Source organism: Pleurodeles waltl, chromosome 6, assembly GCF_031143425.1.
Source record: "Pleurodeles waltl isolate 20211129_DDA chromosome 6, aPleWal1.hap1.20221129, whole genome shotgun sequence".
In the NCBI taxonomy this organism is placed as follows: Eukaryota; Metazoa; Chordata; class Amphibia; order Caudata; family Salamandridae; genus Pleurodeles; species Pleurodeles waltl.
Window position 1 is genome coordinate 1,208,808,948 of NC_090445.1, and position 22,483 is coordinate 1,208,831,430.

At 48.5% G+C, this 22,483-nt stretch overlaps 1 protein-coding gene across 1 annotated transcript in view; it reads left to right on the plus strand.

The window, feature by feature from the left end:
- The window catches only part of MYPN (myopalladin), a 2,801,288-nt gene that overhangs the window by 1,942,736 nt on the left and 836,069 nt on the right, over positions 1-22,483 (plus strand). Inside the window, exon 13 of the mRNA XM_069240514.1 lies at positions 15,358-15,579. Coding sequence (XP_069096615.1) covers positions 15,358-15,579 — 222 coding nt within the window. The remainder of the gene's footprint in view (positions 1-15,357; positions 15,580-22,483) is intronic.

Here is a 22,483-nt window from a genome sequence, read left to right on the forward strand (position 1 = left end):
CACAAAGCAAAGTGGTGGATGGCTACAAATTCGACGAGGGTCTTAGCCTTGCTAGCAAAAGACAACTGACTAGCTCTTCCGGAGAGCTACCATTTAGTAAATAGCATGGGGATTGGTGAGACTGTAACATGTTAAAGGAGAGAAGGTTTTCTGGGCCAAGTCTGCCTTTTTGCCTGTCCTTAATTGTTGTTTCAGTAAGGTTGATGACAACCAGGTGCAGAGATCCCATACGTCATTTTGCCCATTTTTCGTGTACTCCTGATTGGAGCCATCCACAAATCTACATGCTGTGAGAAGCATCACTTTATTCAAACGTTGTGCCTGGAAAGCAGCCTGAAAAGGAAATTTGTACGAAACTGTAAATTGGCTGTCTGTGGTGCCCTTTGCTGTACTGTGGCGTAGGATGTCCTGGCATTCCTTGTGGTGGTTGGGAGATCCATTTGAACAAGAATACACAAAGGGGAGAAAAGACAGAGGAGCATTGCAGTTAAGACACAGATAATTTTACATCATATGGCAAGTCAAGGAGTCATAAATAATCACAGGATTCAATTTCCTACAATCCTGTTGACTCACAGCTAGAAGAAAAACAAACATGGGACCATGGGTTGGAAGGCAAGAGAGGGAGCACCAAAACAGCCACCATCCGGTGACTCACAGTACAATATTAAGGGGGTCATTCCAACCCTGGCGGTCGGTGATAAAGCAGCGGCCAACCTGGCAACAGGCAGGCGGCCAAAACAATGGAATTCTGACCCTGGCGGGAACAGCCAACACAGCCCGCCACTTTAACACTCCGACCGCCACGGCGTGACAAACAAACAGCGCGGCGGTCACCGCCAACAGGCAGGCGGCAGACAGTGTACCACCCACCCTATCACAACTCACCAATCCGCCATCTTTTCCGGGGCGGGAGCCCCGCCGATAAAAACACGGCGGAAACAGACTACGAACGGGAAAACGCTCACCTCTACACACTCCACGAGGAATCTGGACAGCATGGAACCCGAATTAAAGATCCTACCAGCTATTGTCTACCTGCTCTTCTACCAGGAGCACGAACGCCGGCGCAGACGACAACGGTGAGTACTGCACCTACGACACAGGGGAGGGGGGAGGAGGAAATGTCACGGGCACACACATACGCGATACACCCACCTCCCACCCCAAATACCTACACACCAATGCAGAGCAACAAGTCAGAATGACACCCCCAAACCCCCCGGAATAATGCAAAGACAAAATAAAATGATCATTAAAATAGAAGTATATTATAGCTCAAATGAAGTAATGTGAAATATGAAATATGAAATATACATATGAAATAAAGAACATAGTTAAAAATATATACATAGGCTATAAGTCCTGCACATTTTGCCAAAGTTCCATCGTTCGTGGGCTAATGTGCACAAACACATGGGCAAAGCCCACACACAAGACCAGATACCATTGGAGAGAACACTGCTGGGGCATCAGATGATAAAACTACAGGCACCTCAGGGGGAAGGGAAGGGGGGGCACCTCAGCCACATGAGTCCACGACGCCAGATCCACGAGGGGCCTCCAGGCCCACTGTACCATCCTGGGGAGTGCAAAGCCACAGTCTCTCAACTCTCTACAGTGGGTGGCTTGCCCACTGCATAATCCTGGGGAGTGCAAAGCCACAGTCCATCAGGTGGATTACAGACTCCACTGGTCATGGAGGAGGCATGGTGGCCAGAGTGCTTCGTGAAGCCCTGCTCGACACAGAACCGGCACTGCCAATGGGCCAGCGGTGCATGAGATGAAGGGCCCAGCAGAGCAGTTCAGAGACGGCGGTGCCCAGCGGAGCGGTGCATGACAGGAAGGGCTCAGCGGAGCGGTGCTTGACAGGAAGGGCCCAGCGGAGCGGTTCAGAGACGGCGGTGCCCAGCGGAGCGGTGCTTGAGATGAAAGGCCCAGCGGAGCGGTGCTTGAGATGAAGGGCCCAGCGGAGCGGTGCTTGAGATGAAGGGCCCAGCGGAGCGGTGCTTGACAGGAAGGGCCCAGCGGAGCGGTGCTTGAGATGAAGGGCCCAGCGGAGCGGTGCTTGAGATGAAGGGCCCAGCGGAGCGGTGCTTGACAGGAAGGGCCCAGCGGAGAGGTTCAGAGACGGCGGTGCCCAGCGGAGCGGTGCTTGAGATGAAGGGCCCAGCGGAGCGGTGCTTGACAGGAAGGGCCCAGCGGAGCGGTGCTTGACAGGAAGGACCCAGCAGAGCGGTTCAGAGACAGCGGTGCCCAGCGGAGCGGTGCTTGACAGGAAGGGCCCAGCGGAGCGGTGCTTGACAGGAAGGGCCCAGCGGAGCGGTGCTTGAGATGAAGGGCCCAGCGGAGCGGAGCGGTGCTTGACAGGAAGGGCCTAGCGGAGCAGTTCAGAGACGGCGGTGCCCAGCGGAGCGGTGCTTGACAGGAAGGGCCAGCGGAGCGGTGCTTCTCACGGCAGGGCCCTGTTCAGCGGTGCTTCTCACGGCGGGCCCTGTTCAGCGGTGCTTCTCACGGCGGGCCCTGTTCAGCGGTGCTTGTCTTGGCCGGGCCCTGTTCAGCGGTGCTTGTCACGGCGGGGCCCTGTTCAGCGGTGCTTGTCACGGCGGGGCCCTGTTCAGCGGTGCTTGTCACGGCGGGGCCCTGTTCAGCGGTGCTTCTCACGGCGGGCCCTGTTCAGCGGTGCTTCTCACGGCGGGCCCTGTTCAGCGGTGCTTGTCTTGGCGGGGCTCTGTTCAGCGGTGCTTCTCACGGTGGGGCCCTGTTCAGCGGTGCTTCTCACGGCGGGCCCTGTTCAGCGGTGCTTCTCACGGCGGGCCCTGTTCAGCGGTGCTTGTCTTGTGTTTCTAGGGAACCACACCTGGCCAATACTTCCCGCTCAGTCGCCATCCGACCTTTCGGTTGCGGGGCCCTCCTGTGATGGAGTCCTGGGCCCGTGGGTGTCCTCCGTCACACCCGGAATGGGGCTGGTGGGGCCCTCCTGGTCAGCTCGCCTGCTGCCTGACTTGTCCGCCCTGCTGCCCTTGCCCTCCTTCGCTGAATCTCTGGGGCCCTTGCCTCCCTTTGTTGATGTGCCAGGTGACGGGGCAAGGCTACTGTCCTTGGTGGCAGCCGTCTCAGGCTTGTCGCGCCTGCCCTTCGCTTTTTTGGTCCTCTTCCCAGGGGGTGGGCTGGCTGTCCCCTTGCTGCTGGCCGATGTTCCTGCCCTAGGAGCTGGTGGACTCCAATAGCCCTGAACTATGGTCCTAGTAGATGCAGGGCTGGTGGTGGCTGAGGTGCATTTTGGACTCGTACGAGATGGAGGGGGTGGGTCAGTTGTTGGAAAGAGGTCAAGGTTGGAAAGGAAAATCAATTTGGAAAGACAGGGACGGGTAGGTGTAGTGGGTATGGGTGTGGAGGAAGAGGATGTGGTTGTAGGAGAGTCAAGTGTGCTGTCTTTGGGTGCAGGTGCTTGTGACGGAGGCTGTCGTGAGGTGGATGGCTGTTGGGTGGGTGGCTGCCTGCGTTTGTGTGGTTTGGAAGAGGGGGTGACAGACACAGTGGGAGAGGACACAGGGGACGTGTAAATGGCAGTGGGGGTGGTGACTGCACGTGTGCGGACTGGTCTGGAGGGTGTGCTGGTGATGGACGTACTGGCTGATGGGGGTGTGCATGCAGGTGTGAGTGGAGACGTCACAGGGAGGGAGGAGGGAGACAAGGAGGTGGGGGACACAGAGGTGGTAGTGACTGTTGGCATGTCTGCATCTGGATGTTGCTTGGGTGAATGCTTGTGTGATCTGTGGTGCTTATGTCTGGATGAGCTGCCCTTGGGTGTTGAGGTGTGTGCAGGCTGGTCTGATGGTGTGGATGGGATAGGCAGAGTAACAGGGGACTGGGACTGGGTGGAGGGAGTTTGAAGAGGGAGGCTGGGGACAGGGACAATGGCTGCCTTCAGTGCTGAGGCCAGAGCGTTGAACGATCGCTGATGGGCAGCCTGACCCGAATGAATGCCGTCCAGGTATGCATTGCTCCGATGCACCTCCCTTTCTACACCCTGGATGGCATTCAAAAGGGTAGACTGCCCAACAATGATGGTCCTCAGGAGGTCAATGACCTCCTCACTGAGGGCAGCAGGGGTAACTGGGGCAGGGCCTGAGGTGCCTGGGGCGAAGGAGATGGCCAGCTTCCTGGCCGAGCGGGCACGGGCCGAACGCTGAGGGGCTGCTGGGAGGGCGGAGCTGGTGCGCTGGGTGGCGGCTGTACCTGTTGTGGCGGTGGGCACGGATGTTGCCGCCACCTCAAGGGAGCTCCCTTCCGAGGACGTGTCGGTGTCACTGACGTCTCCACGGGTCCCCGTTGTGGAGCCCCCCTGGCCCTCCGTCTCACTGGTCAAATCAGAGTCCGTTGCATGGCCCTCCGGGGCCATGTGAGATGCAGCTCCCTCGTGCGCCGATGCCACTTCTCCTCCGCCTGATGATGCTAATGCACACATGAACAGGAAGACAGAGAAAATGGGGGGGGAGAAATAAAGACAGGTTGAGTGCATGCATTGGCAACACCGTTGTCTGAGAGGACAGACACAGAAGCCCCCAGCACTACGCTGCGCACTCGGGGTACACTACTCAATTATTGTGACTTGGCCTACAGGTCTATGGACGACAAATGCACACATAGGTGAGGCCGGACCATGGATAGCTGTACATAGCACCCTACAGAGGTGGGGGGCGGGGGCACAGGGCCATGCCTAACGGAGGGGCCTAGCCTACAGAAAGCGCCCTGGCCTAGAGATAGCCACAGCCCTCCTCCCCCACCCAGACACCTCCACTGCGCGCAAAGATAGCAGAATGTGCTGATACTCACCCCCTTGTGTCTGCTGTGATGTCCTCACACGCCCATCTAAATCGGGGTAGGCCACCGCCAGGATCCGGGACATCAGGGGGGTCAATTGGCGGCTGGCACCCCTCCTACGTTGGGAGGCCATCCCCAGCAGAGCCTCGGCGGTCTTTCTGCTCCCGCGGTGGATGTCCTCCCACCTCTTTCGGCAGTGCTGCCCCGTCTGTTGTGGACCCCCAGGGCCCGGACGTCCTTGGCGATGGCACGTCAAATTTCGATCTTCTGATGGGCGCTGACCTATGTGACATGTATAGGGTGGGAAAGGAAATATAATCACTTTTCTGCATGGTCGATGTGAGTGGCCCCCCCCCTCCCCAACCTTGCCATGTGGCACATGCTCTCATCTGTCGTGCGTTGCACTCCTCATTCGCTCACCTCCCCACCATCTTACATCCACCCCACTCAACACAGGCATAGCCCATACTACGTGCTCCCTGTGTACTAACCTGTTGGTCTGGAGGACCGTAGAGTAGCGCATACTGGGGGAGGACCCCATCAACAAGTTTCTCCAATTCCTCAGATGTGAAGGCAGGGGCCCTTTCCCCAGTCGCAGCAGCCATTGTATCTCCCAGACCGAGGTCACAGCAGCACTTGCAGTATAGGTCCTCTCCTGTGGATGATCAGGTCTCGAGTGATTAAGCAGTTAGAAAATGGCAGTCACGGCCGCTGCGGTGCGTACCGCGGCGGTGCGTACCGCCGGCACACATCGTCATTGGCTCCTGAAACCCATAGGGTTCAATGTTAACCAATGCGGCTTAGCACTGCGGTCTTCGACCGCCTACCGCCACGGTGTGCCACGCCAGCGCATTGACCTCACATCCCATTGTCACACTTCACAGGTCAGGCAGCCGCCATTTCAAGGGCCCACATGGCTTAATTTCTACTGCGTCACACAGGCCTAGGCCTTGCATTGCCACTTATACAGCCCATTCAATGCATAGCGAATCGTGTACTGTGCAAGCTGTGTGAACGTACCTGTGGGTTGCTTGACTCTGTGCTCCATGTTGTCCTTCCTAGGCACCGTCAGCTGGGACTTGCGAGGAGAAGGATGAATCCTCCCGTGTACAGACCGCTGGTGGACCTGTCGACAGTGGAAGAACAACATATCATACTGACATACAGGCTTGACAGAGCCACTATACATGAACTGTGTGCCCAGCTGGAGCCAGACCTGATGTCCCCCATCCGCCAACCCACAGGGATTCCCCCTCATGTGCAGGTTCTCTCAGTACTCCATTTTTTGGCAAGTGGATCATTCCAAACAACAGTGGCCATATCATCAGGGATGTCTCAGCCTATGTTTTCTAAGGTTTTGTCCAGAGTGTTGTCTGCCCTGATGAAATACATGCAGAGCTACATTGTTTTCCCTGAGGTGGGCGATTTGGCTACAGTGAAGGGTGATTTCTATGCCCTTGGACATATCCCCAACATAATTGGTGCCATTGATGGGACCCATGTGGCTTTTGTTCCTCCCAGAGAAAGTGAGCAGGTGTACAGGAACAGAAAAAGTTATCATTCGATGAATGTCCAGGTGGTCTGTTTGGCAGACCAGTACATCTCCCATGTAAATGCCAAGTTCCCTGGGTCAGTGCATGACACGTATATCATGCGAAATAGCAGCATCCCGTATGTGATGGAACAGCTACAGAGACATTGTGTGTGGCTATTGGGGGACTCTGGTTACCCCAACCTCTCCTGGCTATTGACCCCAGTGAGGAATCCCCGGACCAGGGCAGAGGAACGGTACAATGAGGCCCATGGGCGAACTAGGAGGATCATAGAAAGAACCTTCGGGCTCCTGAAGGCCAGGTTCAGGTGCCTGCATATGACAGGTGGATCCCTAATGTACTCACCAAAGAAGGTGTGCCAGATCATCGTGGCCTGCTGTATGCTTCACAATCTGGCTTTGCGACGCCAGGTGCCTTTTCTGCAGGAGGATGGCCCGGATGGGGGTGTTGTAGCATCTGTGGAGCCTGTGGAGAGTGAAGAGGAGGAAGACGACGGGGACGACACAGACACCAGGGACACAGTGATACAACAGTTTTTCCAGTAGCACACAGGTAAGAATCAACCACCCCATTTTACTTTTACTTACAGCCTCCTGCCTCTCTACTGTCGGTGTTTCCACCCAGTTCCTGTTCACTGATTTGTGACTTTACCTTCCCTTTTCAGAGCTGTATGCCCCACTGCTTGACTTTTGCTTTGTTTGCCCATGGACTACTTCTGTATGACAGTGGTATGTTGTCATCACAATGTAACTGAACATTTTTGCACCGTTATGTGTAATACATTTGTTATGAATACAAGCAGACTCCAGATTATTTGAGTGCAATAAGTGATTTAATTAAAGTGCTACATTTAGGTACATGATTGTAAAACGGTGATGGGTGGGGGTGGAGTAATGTCCATGGCAGAGTCCAGTTCTCAGTCTCACAGGTGCATTGTCCATATGCCTGTGGAAGGATGGAGCAGGGGCAGTTTGAGGTTGGACAGGGTGACAATGTGGGACAGTGGGATGACATCAGGGGGTTTCTTATGCTGGCGGGGGTCTTGGCATCCTACTCTGTCTTCTTGTGAGATCTCAGGTTCCGCTTGCGGGGTGGTTCTTCTTCTGCAGGAGGTGGGGTTCTGGTGGCCTGTTGTTGTGTGGGGGCCTCCTGTCCACTAGCGCCGGCGGAGGTGGTAGGCTGTTCCTGGTCTAGGCTAGTGACAGGGGCCCTTTGGGGTGCCACATGGTCCCGCAATGTGGTGACTATCTGGTTAAGGGCCACGACAATGGTCCCCATTGCGGAACTAATGTTCCTCAGTTCCTCTCTGAACCCCATGTACTGTTCCTCCTGCAGTGCCTGGATCTCCTGGAACCTGCCCAGTACCGTAGCCATCGTCTCCTGGGAGTGGTGGTATGCTCCCATGATGGAGGAGAGGGCCTCTTGGAGAGTGGGTTCCCTGGGCCTGTCCCCCCCCCCCCGTCGCACAGCAGCCCTCCCAGTTCCCCTGTGTTCCTGGGCCTCTGTCCCCTGGACGGTGTGCCCACTACCACTGCCCCCAGGTCCCTGTTGTTGTTGGGGTGGTGGGTCAACCTGGGTGCCGTGTAGTGGCGGACACACCGCTGATTGACGTGTCCTGGAGACAGAGGCATGGGCCCGCTGGGTGGGAGCTGTGCTGGTGTTCCCAGAGGGGGTTAAGTCTGCTGTAGCCTGTGGCTGTCTGTGGGGAACCGACTGTCCCGAGGTCCCCGATGGGCCGGGGTGGTCATCTGGGTCCAGGGAGACAGAGCTGCTGTCATCACTGGGGGCCTCTTCTGGGGGTGGGATGGACATCTCTGGACCCTCCGTGGCGGTGTGGTGGCGTTCGGGTCCTGCAGGGGTATAAGGGTATGGTTATTGCTTCTGTGTGTGGCATTTCGTGTAATGGGTGGGTGGCCGTGTACCCCAGGGCTGGCATTCCTGTGTGGGGGCTTTTGTGAGGGTGGCTTGTGGGGGTGATGTGTGTGTGCAGTGGGCATGCTTTGGTGATGGGTGTCCATGCTTTGTGTTCGCATGCAGGGCTTGGTGTTGGGATGGGTGGGTTGTGATGGTGAGCCATTTGCAAGGAGTTGGTTTGATGGGGGTGGGGGTGAGGGTGGGGGTATGATTTGGGATGCAGGTGGGGAGGGGGTAGGAAGAAGTAGTTAAGATTAGACTTACCAGAGTCCATTCCTCCGCCTACTCCTGCGAGGCCTTCAGGATGCAGGATGTGCAAGACTTCCTCCTTCCATGCTGTAAATTCTGGGGGAGTAGGTGGGGGTCCGCCGCCAGTCTTCTGCACCGCAATGTTGTGCCTTGATACCATGGAACGCACCTTCCCCCGTAGGTCGTTCCACCGCTTCCTGATGTCATCCCGATTGCGTGGATGCTGTCCCACAGCGTTGACCCTGTCGACTATCCTTTGCCATAGCTCCATCTTCCTAGCAATTGTGGTGTGCTGCACCTGTGCCCCGAAGAGCTGGGGCTCTACACAAACTATTTCCTCCACCATGACCATGAGTTCTGCGTCAGAGAACCTGGGGTGTCTTTGGGGTGCCCTGGGGTGGTGTGGATGAGGTGAGGGATGTTGTATGTGTTGTAGAGTGTGGTGTGTGTGGTGGTGTATGGTGTTTTGTACGTGGTAATTGTGTTGGTGATGTTGTGAATTGCCTCTGTGTGATGGTCTACTCTAAGCAGTGCTGTCTCTCTCTGTCCTTCAGTCGCTATTGTGGTCGAAAGGGTTTGTGGGTGATGTGGGTGTGTGTTTTATATTGTATTGGGTGTGTGGGAGTGTTGTGTGTATGTGTATCAGGTGTGTGTATTTCAAATTGTCCAATGTGGTTGTGTTTTGTAAGTGTGTGTGTATTTTGAGCGCGGCGGTGTGTAGCGCCAATGGAATACCGCGGTTGAAAGACCGCCGCGTGGATTCGTGGGTCGGAATGGCATGGGCGTATTTCTGTTGGCGTGACGGTGGAGGTTTGGTCATCGCCAGTTTTTCGCTGACCTTTGGTGTGGCGGACTTTTGTGGATGTCGGGTTTTTGGCGGTTTGCCAGTTGCGGGTCAGAATGACCGTGGCGGTTTACCGCGGCCGCGGCGGTGTTATGCGGTCTTCTGACCGGCGGTAAGCGCCTTTTACCGCCGAGGTCAGAATGACCCCCTAAGTCTTGCTACTCATGCGAGACGTTCAAATAAAGCACTATTCAACAGAGCCCCAGTTGCATTCATTGCAGTGTACTTTATGTGACCTCCCTCAAAATCTTGTGTAGGCTGACCCAGATGGGCCTATGTGGAATATGCTTGCTGTAGGGCATCGAGAGCTGACGTACTAGACAATGCAGCCATATAACTTTCATCTTGTGCATATACTGCACCAAGATCTGGGCTGTGGTCAGTCTCATCCGGGAAAGTGAAACATCCACTTTTACAAAGCAGTACAAGAACAGAGAAAAGCGTGGTCATGAGGAAGGACAGAAGATAAAGGTGATAATGTTAAAAAAGAGGGCCACAGAGAGGGAGGGATTAAATGAAGACAGTTCTGAGAACAGAGCAGTCATGGTTTGGGAGAGTGAGAGAGTAAGCATTACTGAAGAGAGAGGGGCCAAAAGGAAGGAAGGGATGACAGAAGGAGGCTTGTAGGCAAAGGAGGGTGGGAGGAGGAGGGAGACCAATGACTAGAGAGAAAAGAACGTCTAGGCATAGAGAGAACAGACAGAGACCAAGCACTGCTGAGGAGAGAAGGACCAGAGTGTCGAAGTCGGAGAAAGCAGGCACTGCTAGGGAGAGACTAGAACTAGCCTGTGACTGACTCTCACAGTAGGGCACCAAACCCGTCCCCCTGGCCGTCTCATCCTTGGATATCCAAAGAAGTCTCTTATCTGCCTCTATGATCTACTCAGTGCAGTCTGAATATCTTTCTTACAAATGCCAACTTGTACCAAAAACTGCAGCACATCCCAGCATGGATGTTAGCATAACTTTTACAAAGTTTCAACAAGGGATTTCAAACTTTCTTCACACCCTCCCTGCTTAACTCAAACTTTCGTTAACTGCACTGCAATCTTTTCAGAGGACTAGGAGAGGAGTCTAATCCTTCTGTACTAGAGCTCTCCTGTTTCCCAGGTCTAGGCATCAGAGTATTATTCTGTCCTTATTCTTTTACCATCTGTTATTTGTAGTGTTGTTTTCACAGCAGAAATCAGCAGGACTACAAAATCCATAATTGAAAGGTAAACCTAAACTGGATGAATCTAGGATTCTTGAGAGCTTTGTTCATTACTGGCAATTAGTATAGTCCCATGTCATCTGACAATATAAGACACGGACACATCTGACCCTGGGCTTCTGGATAGAATAGTTAGGCGAGTATTGAGCTAGGCCTTGGCCAGTTTGTGATTGTCTCACATGTGAAAATTATTTTCACTCTGCTGATACTGTGGGGATGCTTTGCTTGATTGTGGGAAGTTAGAGATGTCTGGGCCTGGAGGATGCTTATGTACTTAAGTCCTTGCAAGCTTCCGTTGGGCAAGCCAACATATTAACAGGGAGAGCCAGGGCTGAGCCACGTTTTAGCTCTGGCTTTAAGTGTCCATGCTCAATTCGAGCCCTGAGAATATTTGGAATGTAAATCATATAAAAAACACTGTGTTAGAATAGAATAAGATGAGTTCAATTTTTTTTTAAACTTTTAAAAAAATGTTCTTTTTCGTTTTACTTTAGTACATCAGATTGTTTGAAAAGTACTTATTAAAAGTGAACGTTTTTAAACATGAGGTGAGAAACTGTTCTGCCCCAGTGCTGATGACCCTGAGTTTAGCCTATATTTTCATTACAGTTTGCGCAACCTTACAGGCTATTAAATCAATTTTTCGAGCAGCACACATCATGAACTCATGTATTTGAAGGTTCTCGCCTGTGTGATAATGAACAAAAAGGTAGCTTGGTGAAATAAAGCATTTATCTATGATCATAGGATTTAAGCAAGCAGGCTAGCTGGGATTGGTCCCAGGTTCTCCAGTTTCACACTGTGCAATTCAGCTAAAATGATTAGATGGGTATATCTTTATGACATCAAATCTTAATGCTTTTCCCTCAATTCATTTCGGATGAGATTAGACCAAGGGTGACAAGCAGAATCTGCATTTTATTTCTGGCAGTTTTACATGTTGCGAACCCAGGCCAGGGCAGACAAGCACTTCACGAAAGATAAAAACTACCTTGTATTTTTTTCACGCAAACTATGATTTTTTGGATTCATATGGTGCTGAGCCCAGGGATTTAGACCTCGTTCCCTGTGTTTCATGGTCAACCGCAGTAGTCACTAGGTCACGTGATCACCTCTCGTGAATGCTCAGCTTGTTTCGCATGGACATGTGACTCAAGCAGTAAATAAATAAAAAAATCATCTAGCATCAGTTAAGCTGAAAAGATACCTCAGATATCATTGCCATACCATAAGTTTATTAGAATTTGAATTTATATGAAAATCTACTCATTTTTGCTCACATACGTTATTATATTTTTAAAAATACAATCTGCAGAGACAATGCAGCAACTATGCGGAATTCATATACAGAACTACATTCATGCCATTAGCTAACCTTTTTCAGCCCATTGACATTAACAATAAAATCAAGAAGCACATCCATTTGATTTTGGATGATGAGCAGGATACCCTTTTGAAAAGCTTTTCTATGCGTATGGTTCACACCACCCCGTCTTTTCACTTTGATGAAGTCAAAGTAACTTATTGATACAAAATGTCATTCTCATTCACATATCTACTATTTCTTTCTGGTATTTATTCTAATAAATGTTGATATGTTGTACTATTGCAATCCCGTTTCACCGCCTGGTGTCCGCTTATAGCGCAAACTGATACCCACCACGAAGAAGAGAAAACACTACAAAAATGAACATGTATTGAAAACATTGCATGAATCCGTACATTGCATGCTAATGTAATATGATGGTTCTGCACAAGGACCAGTGTCACATGATATAAGTTGTTCTCCCAAAACACAGGTCGGCATATATTAGATTTATTTTCAAATAAATCGTCACAGAAATTTGGACAGAAATTAAACTATAGACTTCCAAAAATATATAAGGACTATCCTACGATATGTGGATAAGAGAGAGGTTCGTGTTGGCTTGCCCAATTGACTTTCAAAGTATGTATAGCATTGAGTAGAGAATGGTAACCCTCTACACCAGTGGTTCCCTACCTTAAGACTCCTGTGGACCCCCACTTTATCATTACTGGAACTGGGGGACCCCCACTGAATCATTATTGGAACCTGCCCCCCCCCCAACTGGGTCATTACTGAAAGCTGGGGACCTAATCTGTTAATATTTAATTTTCTAAGCATTCGCGGATCCCCAGCGGTACCTGGAGCACAGGTTGGGAACCACTGCTCTACACCACTAAATGTGCACAGGTTGGGAACCACTGCTCTACACCACTAAATGTGCATAGAGGGCAGTTGGTTATGCCATAAGCAAGGGAGGGGATGTCCTCGGAGTAGACCAAACCATAAGTGTGTTGTGTTCAAAATACATATACAAAAGGGTAACTAAAAAGGTTTGATGAGATGTGCTCTTTTTTGCTTTTTTATGTAGCACTGGCAGGTGACCCTCAAGCATTCGTTCGTCTTCATCTCCCATTTCTATCCCAAGGAAAGGACAAACATGCAACACAATCTGCAAGGGCAGACCGTTTGAAGGCATGGGCAAAGAAGGCTGAGGCCCAGGGTTTCTGCTTCCTAGGGGCCTGGTGTTAAGCGTTTGTAACAGTCCTAGGCTGTCTAGAGTTTTTGAATAATCAGTTAGTTTACTTACTTTAATTTTTTAGCCACCCAGTATGATTCTTGTTAGATTCATCAGGTACTTTAACCTTTTAGATTTCATAGCCCATCTCAACAGCATAGGTCTTTGCCTTGATGCAGCATATGCCAATTAATGTGCAGTGGAAATTGACATTTTGTGTACCCTTTGTCACTGCAATGACCTTGTAAAGCTGCTGCCATACTGGTGTGATCACGGCCTAGTCATGCTTGACTCTGAACACCAGTCCTATGCAGCTCAGGCAGTGCAGCAAACAAAAGCCCTGATCAGCACTGTATGTGTGAATGGTGCAGACGGCTAGCCACACCACACATTATGGGTTGCAGGCCTGGTTGGATCACTAGCCTTCCTGCTTTACTGGTGCAGTCCAGCTGGAGATCGCTTTTCCAAGGTAGGATGACAGGGCAGGCTAAGTGTCAAAGTGCAATGCAGTATACCAAAGCCCAAAAGTGAAGCGCCAGTCCACATGCAGCTATCTTGGCCACAAATCTAGTATTTTGGCTTCCTTGTTGTCGATCAGACAGACAGATTGTTTGTTCCAGGACTGGGCCCAGATGGAGGCTGGCCAAGCAAGACGTTTGCTAAGGGCTCGACCGTAATTGCAGAGGGCATGGATGATCTGAAAATGGTTAATACATTCTGAGTTGTTCTTTGCAGAGGCCCCACATTATGCTTGGCCCAGGGCCGCAGTTATCCTTAAGATGTCCTTGAGCCAGGGCCCATTCACTAAAGACAATGACTTTCTCCACTTAACCGCTCAGTGAAGGTGATGCATACATGCCAACATTTTCAAACGTGGACGTGAGAGATTCGGAAAAATAAATGATAATTAATTTGTGCAGCCTAGGCTGGTGTCTAAATTTCAGCTTGACCTGCTGTGCCTGCGGCCCAACTGTTCAATGTAATGCTGCCACTATTAGGTTCACTCAGCACAGCAATTAGGGTGCTGACAGGTTTTTAGACAGTGGCAGCGTAGAGCAGCACATGCACACCGCGTTCCAACATTGACTACAGTTGGTGGATGGCCCAGGCCATGAGCCTTTGCCAAAGACTGAATTATGGCCAGCTTCAGCAGGTTTCAGTTCAGTATGCTACGCACTTTTAATTTGCTCTACGATGTTATGAAAAGTTTGTCTTGCACTTCCCCAGTCTGCCTCACCAAAGCTCAGCCTTGAGCCCGCCTTGCACCACAATTATCCAATGGAAATGACTGTCCCTTGCTGGAAAGGCAGGTGTGTACTGCTGTTATCACTAGCTTATTGATTATGATGCGCATTCATCATGCCTGGATTTGGTTAAGCGGGTCTGTGAAGACAGGGCCGGCTTTAGGGCGGTGCGACCTCACTAGGTGCTGACCTGAAGGGGAGGCACTGACTTCATGGAGGGACAGTGCTGAGCAATACCTCATAACTTAAAAGCTCCTGCTGCAGGGTTTCGTGTGGGTACAGCTTTCAGGCAGCAACAAAAATGTCAAGATAACTCTTGTGATTATGGTTCATGCTAGAGACAGAGATCAGAGTTTTGTCTAGTGGCAGTTTTGATGCACCATAAAGTAGCTCAGAGGGTTAATATGCCTGCTGCAAAGAACAGATTTGTATTCTGTGAGAATAGCTGAGGGGATTCGTAATACTAGCCTTCAGCAGTTCTTTAAAACACATGAAATGTATGTGAAAAAAGGGCTGTGGAGAAATGAGGGGCACTTTTGCCAGATGGTATCGAGGGAATCGGTGGAGGAGGTCTTGAGGGGGGAACCAAAAAACATTGCTGCCCTCTGCGCCACCAGCGCTAAACCCGGCCCCGTGGGAAGTCATACCAGGCAGATAGCTAAAGGAGGACCGGTCGATTCCACTGCCTAGGGGAGAAAAATTCTATAGACCTGGCCCTGTGAAAAAAGTGCCAGTGCTGAGCACCAGAAACCACCGTCACTGCTGAAAGTGTTTTAGTGAATTAAATTGAATTATTGTCAACTGCCAATACTGAAAGTAACATGCAAATTGGCAAATGTATATTTTGCAGATTAATTAAATAATCCACATATGTGTTAAGTGTCAAACTGGTGGTGTACTGCTCTATACTTTGATGTGATACTTCGCTCCATATTTATTACGAAAAGTTTACTTTATCTTTCTTTTACAGGAATATAAAATTTCTAGCTTTGAACAGAGGCTGATGAATGAAATTGAGTTTCGACTTGAACGCTCACCCGTGGATGAATCAGATGAGGAAGTTACGCATGATGAAATTCCTACTGGAAAGTGCATTGCACCAATTTTTGATAAGCGGCTCAAACATTTTCGAGCATTGGAAGGAACGTCTGTGGCATTCACCTGCAAAGTTGTTGGAATACCCACGCCTAAAGTAAATGAACATAAATACAAAATAGTATATTATTAAATGTTGACGTTTACAACAAACATTCTAGTGTTAATATGCTTGTGAAAAGGTTTAGAAACCAATTTAAAGGTATTGAAAGTATTTAACGGCAAAAACAACAATCGATCACCCGATAACACAGTTGAGTACAGTGTAAGTGGTGTAAAAGTTTGAATTCATCATATATTTTTCAGAATTTCTTAACCCCTTTGTTGGCAGGCCTTTTTCCCCTCAGGTGGCAGGCCTTTTTTGGCTATTTGGGACAGTTCAATAGGCCCTCAAAACTTTTTGTCCACATAAGCTACCCATGCCAGATTTGCGTCCCTTTTTCCCAACATCCTAGGGATTCTAGAGGTACCCAGAGTTTGTGGGTTCCCCTTGAGGACACCAAGAAATTAGCCAAAATACAGCGAAAATTTCGTTTTAAAAAAAAAATTGTCAAAAAGGGCTGCTGAAGAAAGCTTGTGTTTTTTTCCCCTGAAAATGGCAGCAACAAAGTCTTTGCGGTGCTAAAATCACCATATTCCGAGCTTTAAGGAACAGGCAGACTTTAATCAGAAAACCATGTTTTTCAACACAATTTTGGCATTTTACTGGGACATACCCCAATTTGTTACTATTTTTGTGCTTTCAGCCTCCTTCCAGTTAGTGACAGAAATGGGCATGAAACCAATGCTGGATCCTGGACAGATAAACATTTCTGAAAAGAAGACAAAACTTTGAACTAGCAAGGCGTCATTTGTGTATATTCTACAAGGGTTTCCTACAGAAAATAGCTGAAATAAAAAAATATTGAAATTGAGCTTAAAAAAACAGCCATTTCTCTCCACGTTTTACTCTAACTTTTCCCTGCAATGTCAGATTTTCTAAAGCAATTTACCGTTACGTCTGCTGGACTCTTCTGGTTGTGGGGATATGTATGGCTTGCTGGTTCATCAAGACCCCAAGGGACCCAGAGCCAATAAAGGAGCTGCATCTTGCAATAGGTTTTCATTGTATACGGGGTATTAATTTGCTGAAATATAAAGAGTGAAAAATAGGTATCAAGGATACCTTTGTATTTCCAAAAGGGCACAAGATAAGGTGTTGAGCAGCAGTGGTTATTTGTACATCTCTGAATTCCAGGGTCCCCATACTAGCATGTGAATTACACAGCATTTCTCAAATAGTTGAGTTTTTTACACACTGTCTTACATTTGGAAGGAAAAAATGTAGAGAAAGAGAAGGGGCAATAACACTTGTTCTTCTGTGTTCCCCCAAGTCTCCAGATAAAAATAGTACCTCACTTGCGTGAGTAGGCCTAATGCCCGCAACAGGAAATGCAACATGGATACATCACATTTTTACATTGAAATCTGACGTGTTTTTTGGAAAGTTCCTATCTGTGGATTTTGCCCTTTAACTCAGCTGGCACTTAGGGAAACCTAGAAAACCTATACATTTTTTAAAACTAGACACCAAGGGGAATTCAGAAGAGGGTGACTTGTGGGGCTCTCACCAGGTTCTGTTACCCAGAACCCTTTGCAAACCTCAAAATGTGGCCAAAAAACACTTTTTCCTCACATTTCGGTGACAGAAAGTTCTGGAATCTGAGAGGAGCCACAAATTCCCTTCCACCTAGCATTTCCCCAAGTCTCCCAATAAAAATGGTGCCTCACTTGTGTGGGTAGGCCTAGTGCCTACGACAGGAAATGCCTAAAAAAAACAAAACATGATTACATCACATTTTCACAAAGAACACAGATCTGTTTTTTCCAAAGTGCCTAGCTGTGGAATTCGGCCTCTAGCTCAGCCGGCACCTAGGGAAACCTACCAAACCTCTGCATTTTTTAAAGCTAGATACCTAGTGGAATCCAAGATACAGTAACTTGTGGGGCTCTCACCAGGTTCTGTTACGCAAACTCCTTTGCAAAATTCAAAATTTAGCAAACAAAATACTTTTTCCTCGCATTTTGGTGACAGAACATTCTGGAATCTGAGAGGTGCCACATATTTCCTTCCACCCATGAATTCCCCCAAGTCTCCCGATAAAAGTGGTACCTCACTTGTGGGGGTAGGCCTAGTGGCCAAGACAGGATATGCCCCAAAACACTATGGGGATACATCAAAATTATCAAATACAAAACTACCTGTTTTTGCGGGGGCACCTACGTTTTTGGTCCTGGGTTCAGCAGCCATCTAGGGAAACCTACCAAACCCAAACATTTCTGAAAACTAGACACCCGAGGGAGTCCAGGAAGGTGTTTAGTTTTCAGATTTGTCTAGGTCTCGTAGATGTTTCTACATGGCAGTGTCCCAAAGTCCAAAAAGTGCAGCCCTCACCATTCCAAGTGGGACGATTTTGAGAGTTAGACATGCTCTCATGGCCCAAATGTAAAACCAAAACCCCAAAAAATCAAATGCCCTCCTACTTGCAGTTGGGATAAGATCTTTTAGTGTGCAGGTGAGAGTTGAAAGATTGGTACTCTTCTCAGTCGGGATGGGGGCATAACCATGCCCATACTGGTTGGTAGCCACCAACCCACTATTTTTATTTTTTTAATTCCCTGGCAACTAGTAAGCTTTCTGCCCCCCCCCCCGGGGAGTGGATCAGGGGTAATTGCCCCATCTGCCCACTGTTGGGCAGAACAACTTTGTCCCCATTTATTTGGGGTGGGGGTATAGCCATACCCCTACCCTTTTTTTTGGAAAATGAAATCCTCCCTGGTCTCTAGTGGGCTTTCTGCCCCCCTTGGGGGCAGATGAGCCTTACAAAAAGAGCCTGATCTGCCCCAGAGGGGGCAGAAATGGCTGACAGTAATGTGTCCCCATCCGGAGTGACCCTTGCCCAAGGGGCTGCCCCCCCCCCAAAGAAAACACACACCAATCCCTGGTGCTTAAGTGGTTTCTGCCCCCTCTGGAGGCAGATGTGCCTAATATAAATTGGCCGATCTGCCCCTAAGGGGGGGCAGGAATGGCCTAAAATAAATTTCCCCCCGAGGGGAGCGACCCTTGCCTAAGGGCTCGCTCCCCATCAATAAAAAATAAAAATCCCTGGTGCCTAGTGGTTTCTGCCCCTCTTGGCGGTTGGCCTAGTTAAAAGACTCCGATCTGCCCCCAAGGGGGCATAAATTGCCTAAAATAAATGTTCCCCCAGGGAAGCAACCCTTGCCTAAGGGGACTTGCTACCCTTTCGTGAAATTGCAATAGGCCGCTCTGGGGGGCAGTAAAGGTCTAGTAATATATTGCCCCCAACCGGGGAGCGGCCCTTGCCAAAGGGGCCGCTCCCCCAATAAATAACTACCGTAGTAAAAAAAATATAAAAAACATCCCTGGTGTCTAGTGGGCATTTCTGCAGCCCAATCACTTCACAATCAGGCTGCACAAATGCTCACAGAGGCATGAAAGGAAAGGAAAGGCCTTTCCTTTCATATCTCTGTGCAGCCCCCAGCCGTTCTCTCTGATCGCGCTGGAAGCGGAACTTCCAGTGCAGTGGGGATGGCCTCTGATGAGGTCAGTGTGCATTTGCGTGCTGATGTTGTCAACATCAGGACAGTGCGCACTCTATGGGCGACTAAAATGCAAAAACCCAGTCTTTATGCAAAGGCCTAATTCATGTATTATGTTTATATGCAGTTTGTTAACCTTTTGCATTGCAGATTTTAACCTTGAAAACCACTATTAATGATGTTATTAATAACTGTTCATTTGCAAGGTATTGCTGCAGGCTTACCGAGTGTGTCAGGGTGTGGTACCTTCTAGAAGCTTTCCCTGCCCCATGACTGGGTGTGATCTGTGGGCTGGGCTTGACTCCATATAAGGGAGTCAGCCCAGCTCCACGTGCTCACTATTCAGAGCTCCCGGTGCAGAGCAGCAGCAACTTCCTGAGCTCCGGTCCCGGAGGCATACAATGATATTTCCAGGCCTGCCCTCATTATATTGACGATCCTTTAGCAGGGTGGTAAGGCGGAGGTCGGGCTGGGCCCCCAGCCCCTGTTTTCAAAGACATTTGAGTTTTTGGGCCTAGTTGTGAAACTCCTCGTGTGCGTGATTGTGTTTTCATGACATTTACATATTCTTCTTTGAATCGGGAAGGTGCGCGATTCAATTCTGGGATCTGATTCTTGACATTCAGATCGGCACCAGTGTGCACGATCATTTCATGATATTTGCATTGTGTATTTCGAATCGGCAAGGTGCGCGATTCATTTCCTGGCATTTAACTTTGACATTCGGATCGGCAACAGTGTGCGCGATCATTTCATGATATTTGCATTGTGTATTGCGAATCGGCAAGGTGCGCAATTTATTTCCTGACATAAAAACTCTTGACATTCAGATCGGCAGTGTGCGCGATCATTTCATGACATTAGCATTGTGAAACTTCGAATCGGCAGCAAGGTGCGCGATTCTTTTCTGGCAGTAAACTCTTGATTTTCAGATCGGCTGTGCGCGCAATCTTTTCATGGCATTGAATACTTTGGTGTGTAGTGTTTGTTGAGCTGCACACCAATTTATCCTGAGCTTTGGGTTTTCTCAAAAAGCTCAATTCAAAAGTGCGGTATTCTTTGTGCTAATTGTTTTCTAGACAGTATATGATATTTCCTGAAAAGCTCAAATGAAACATTGTATTAACCCATTCTTGATTTTTCCAGGTACCTAGATTTCTTGAGGCCTAGTTATAGTCATGTCCTAAGTTATCCATGATTACAGTATAAGAATTCTTAGAACCATAGTCTATTGAAAGTCAATGTGATTATATCTTGACATTGTGTTGTTTATCCTATTGCTTCCTACAGGCCTCCTTCCCAGCTGTTCCCTACCTAATCCCGTTTTCCCCCATTTGGACTGTCTCAGGCTCTATGGTATATCTTTTGGAGTTTTGGAGCTGTCTAGTGGTGGACATGTTGGCAACATGTGAAGGCCCGAGGATCTGGTCTCCTTTACAGATGTCATCAGACATCACTGGGTGGGGGGGGCGGGAGAGCAAGGGGAACCGATTCCCCTTCCATCCCTGCCCATGGGAGAGGGGTGCCAGGATATCCAACGGCTCATACAAGGATGTCAGGTTACGTCCTCGGCACCCTAGCGGTGCAACCGAGGACGTAACCATTACGTCCTCGGAACCCAAGAGGTTAATATCCTTCTGCCTGAGTTGGGTATGTGGGTAGAGGATTGGGCTCTGTGCTTCCCTGCTGTGAGGCTTGACGCAAAGGAGTCTATGTATTGTTTATTAGCTTTTTATTAGTGAGTTTTGAGGGTTTGAGCAGCATGGACAAATAAATACCACACATTCCAGCTCTCCTTTTATTCTCTCAGTGGTGGCACACCTGTACTCACAGAGTGTGTGTGTGTGTATGTGTGTTACTATTCTTGTGAGGACTTCAATGTGATAACACACTCAGACTGTGGGGACTTGATTGCCCTGTGGGGACCTGACCCAGAGTCTCCACAAGGCAATGTCTTCTGAATCATAAAAAAAAAAAATTTGAAACATCTGTGTCAATTTTCACAACTTTTTAAAATTGTACCTTGTGGGGACCTGTATTTTGCCATGTGTGTTTATTTTTCTTCTCAGCTCTGCCTCTGTAGACAGGAGGTGGTACTGAAGCCTTAAATACACCACTGAATTTAAACACACTTTTGTAATCTGATTCAGTTCTACAGATAGGAGAAACATTTTAAAGAAACTGTTGCATCACCTTAATCATCTATGTACACCCATAGCAATGCCATTTTAATCTCATTTAGCGTTTTTTTAAACCACGTGCAAAAACAGTAAATTTCAGCAGGTTTGACCTTCTGAAAATGTTATTACATGGGGCACACAACACGAACAAGTTTGGAATTGTGATCTCTGTGCAATCAGGAGTTTGTGCAGTGAATGGAATGTTGTCCCATATTCATAATCGGGCCTAAATCTACAAATTAGACCTATTAGAAGCTTAATTTCCATCTGAGATTATTTTATTCTACATTTGTATCTCAACAACGTGTCTGGCTCCAAACTGACATATGCTACCTTTGGTAAATTACTGTAAAACCCTGCCCCACGGATAGTAAACCCAAAGTTTATTTAAATCGTACGTTGTCTATACGTATATTTTATTCTTGCTGTCAGCGCATGCGTGACAAGAAACTAAACGTGTAAACATTGGTAAGACAGCACTGACGCATAAACAAAGAATAAGAAGTGTTACAATTTCCTGCAAAACTCTGGCCCGAGATAAACCAGTATTGCCTCCAGTGTATATTCAGGTTGGAAAAAAACCACAACAAATATAATTGGTTCTGGATATCAGGTGTCTTTTGAAACCCCATCTGCAAATTGGTATGCCAACATCGGAAGCAAAGAGCACAGTAATTCATTTTTGTGCCCTTATGTGCACCCAATGACAATATTTTCTATTGTGTTCATCAGCTAACCCGCAGTGTTTAAACTAATAAAATATAAAGAAGAAGTATTAGTATTGAGTTGTATAATCACTGCTTGCCTAAAGGACATATCTTATAGGACAAATTGTATTGCAATCCAGTGAGCTAACTTCAGAAATACTTGACACTTTTTAAAACATTTTGGCTTTCCACACTTGAGATTACAGTTGAGCAGCTACCTATGGTTATTAGTGGAACCACTTATAGAAGTGTATTTTTGTAGTATGTACTATCAGCCTAAAACCCCACAGATCCAGATGAATCAAAATACCCACTTAAATTTAGACAGGATTGGACAAAAATAACCATTTCCAAGACCCCGCCTGAATCAACTTGAATTCTCTTCCTAGCAGTTCAATGGATGTTTGAAAACACTTAAACCAGTTAAAACTATTTCAGATGCTCGACATAAGCTGGCTATCCTAATGTGCTGAAATTTTCTATGAAAAGTCATACAACTATGCTGCACTTCCCC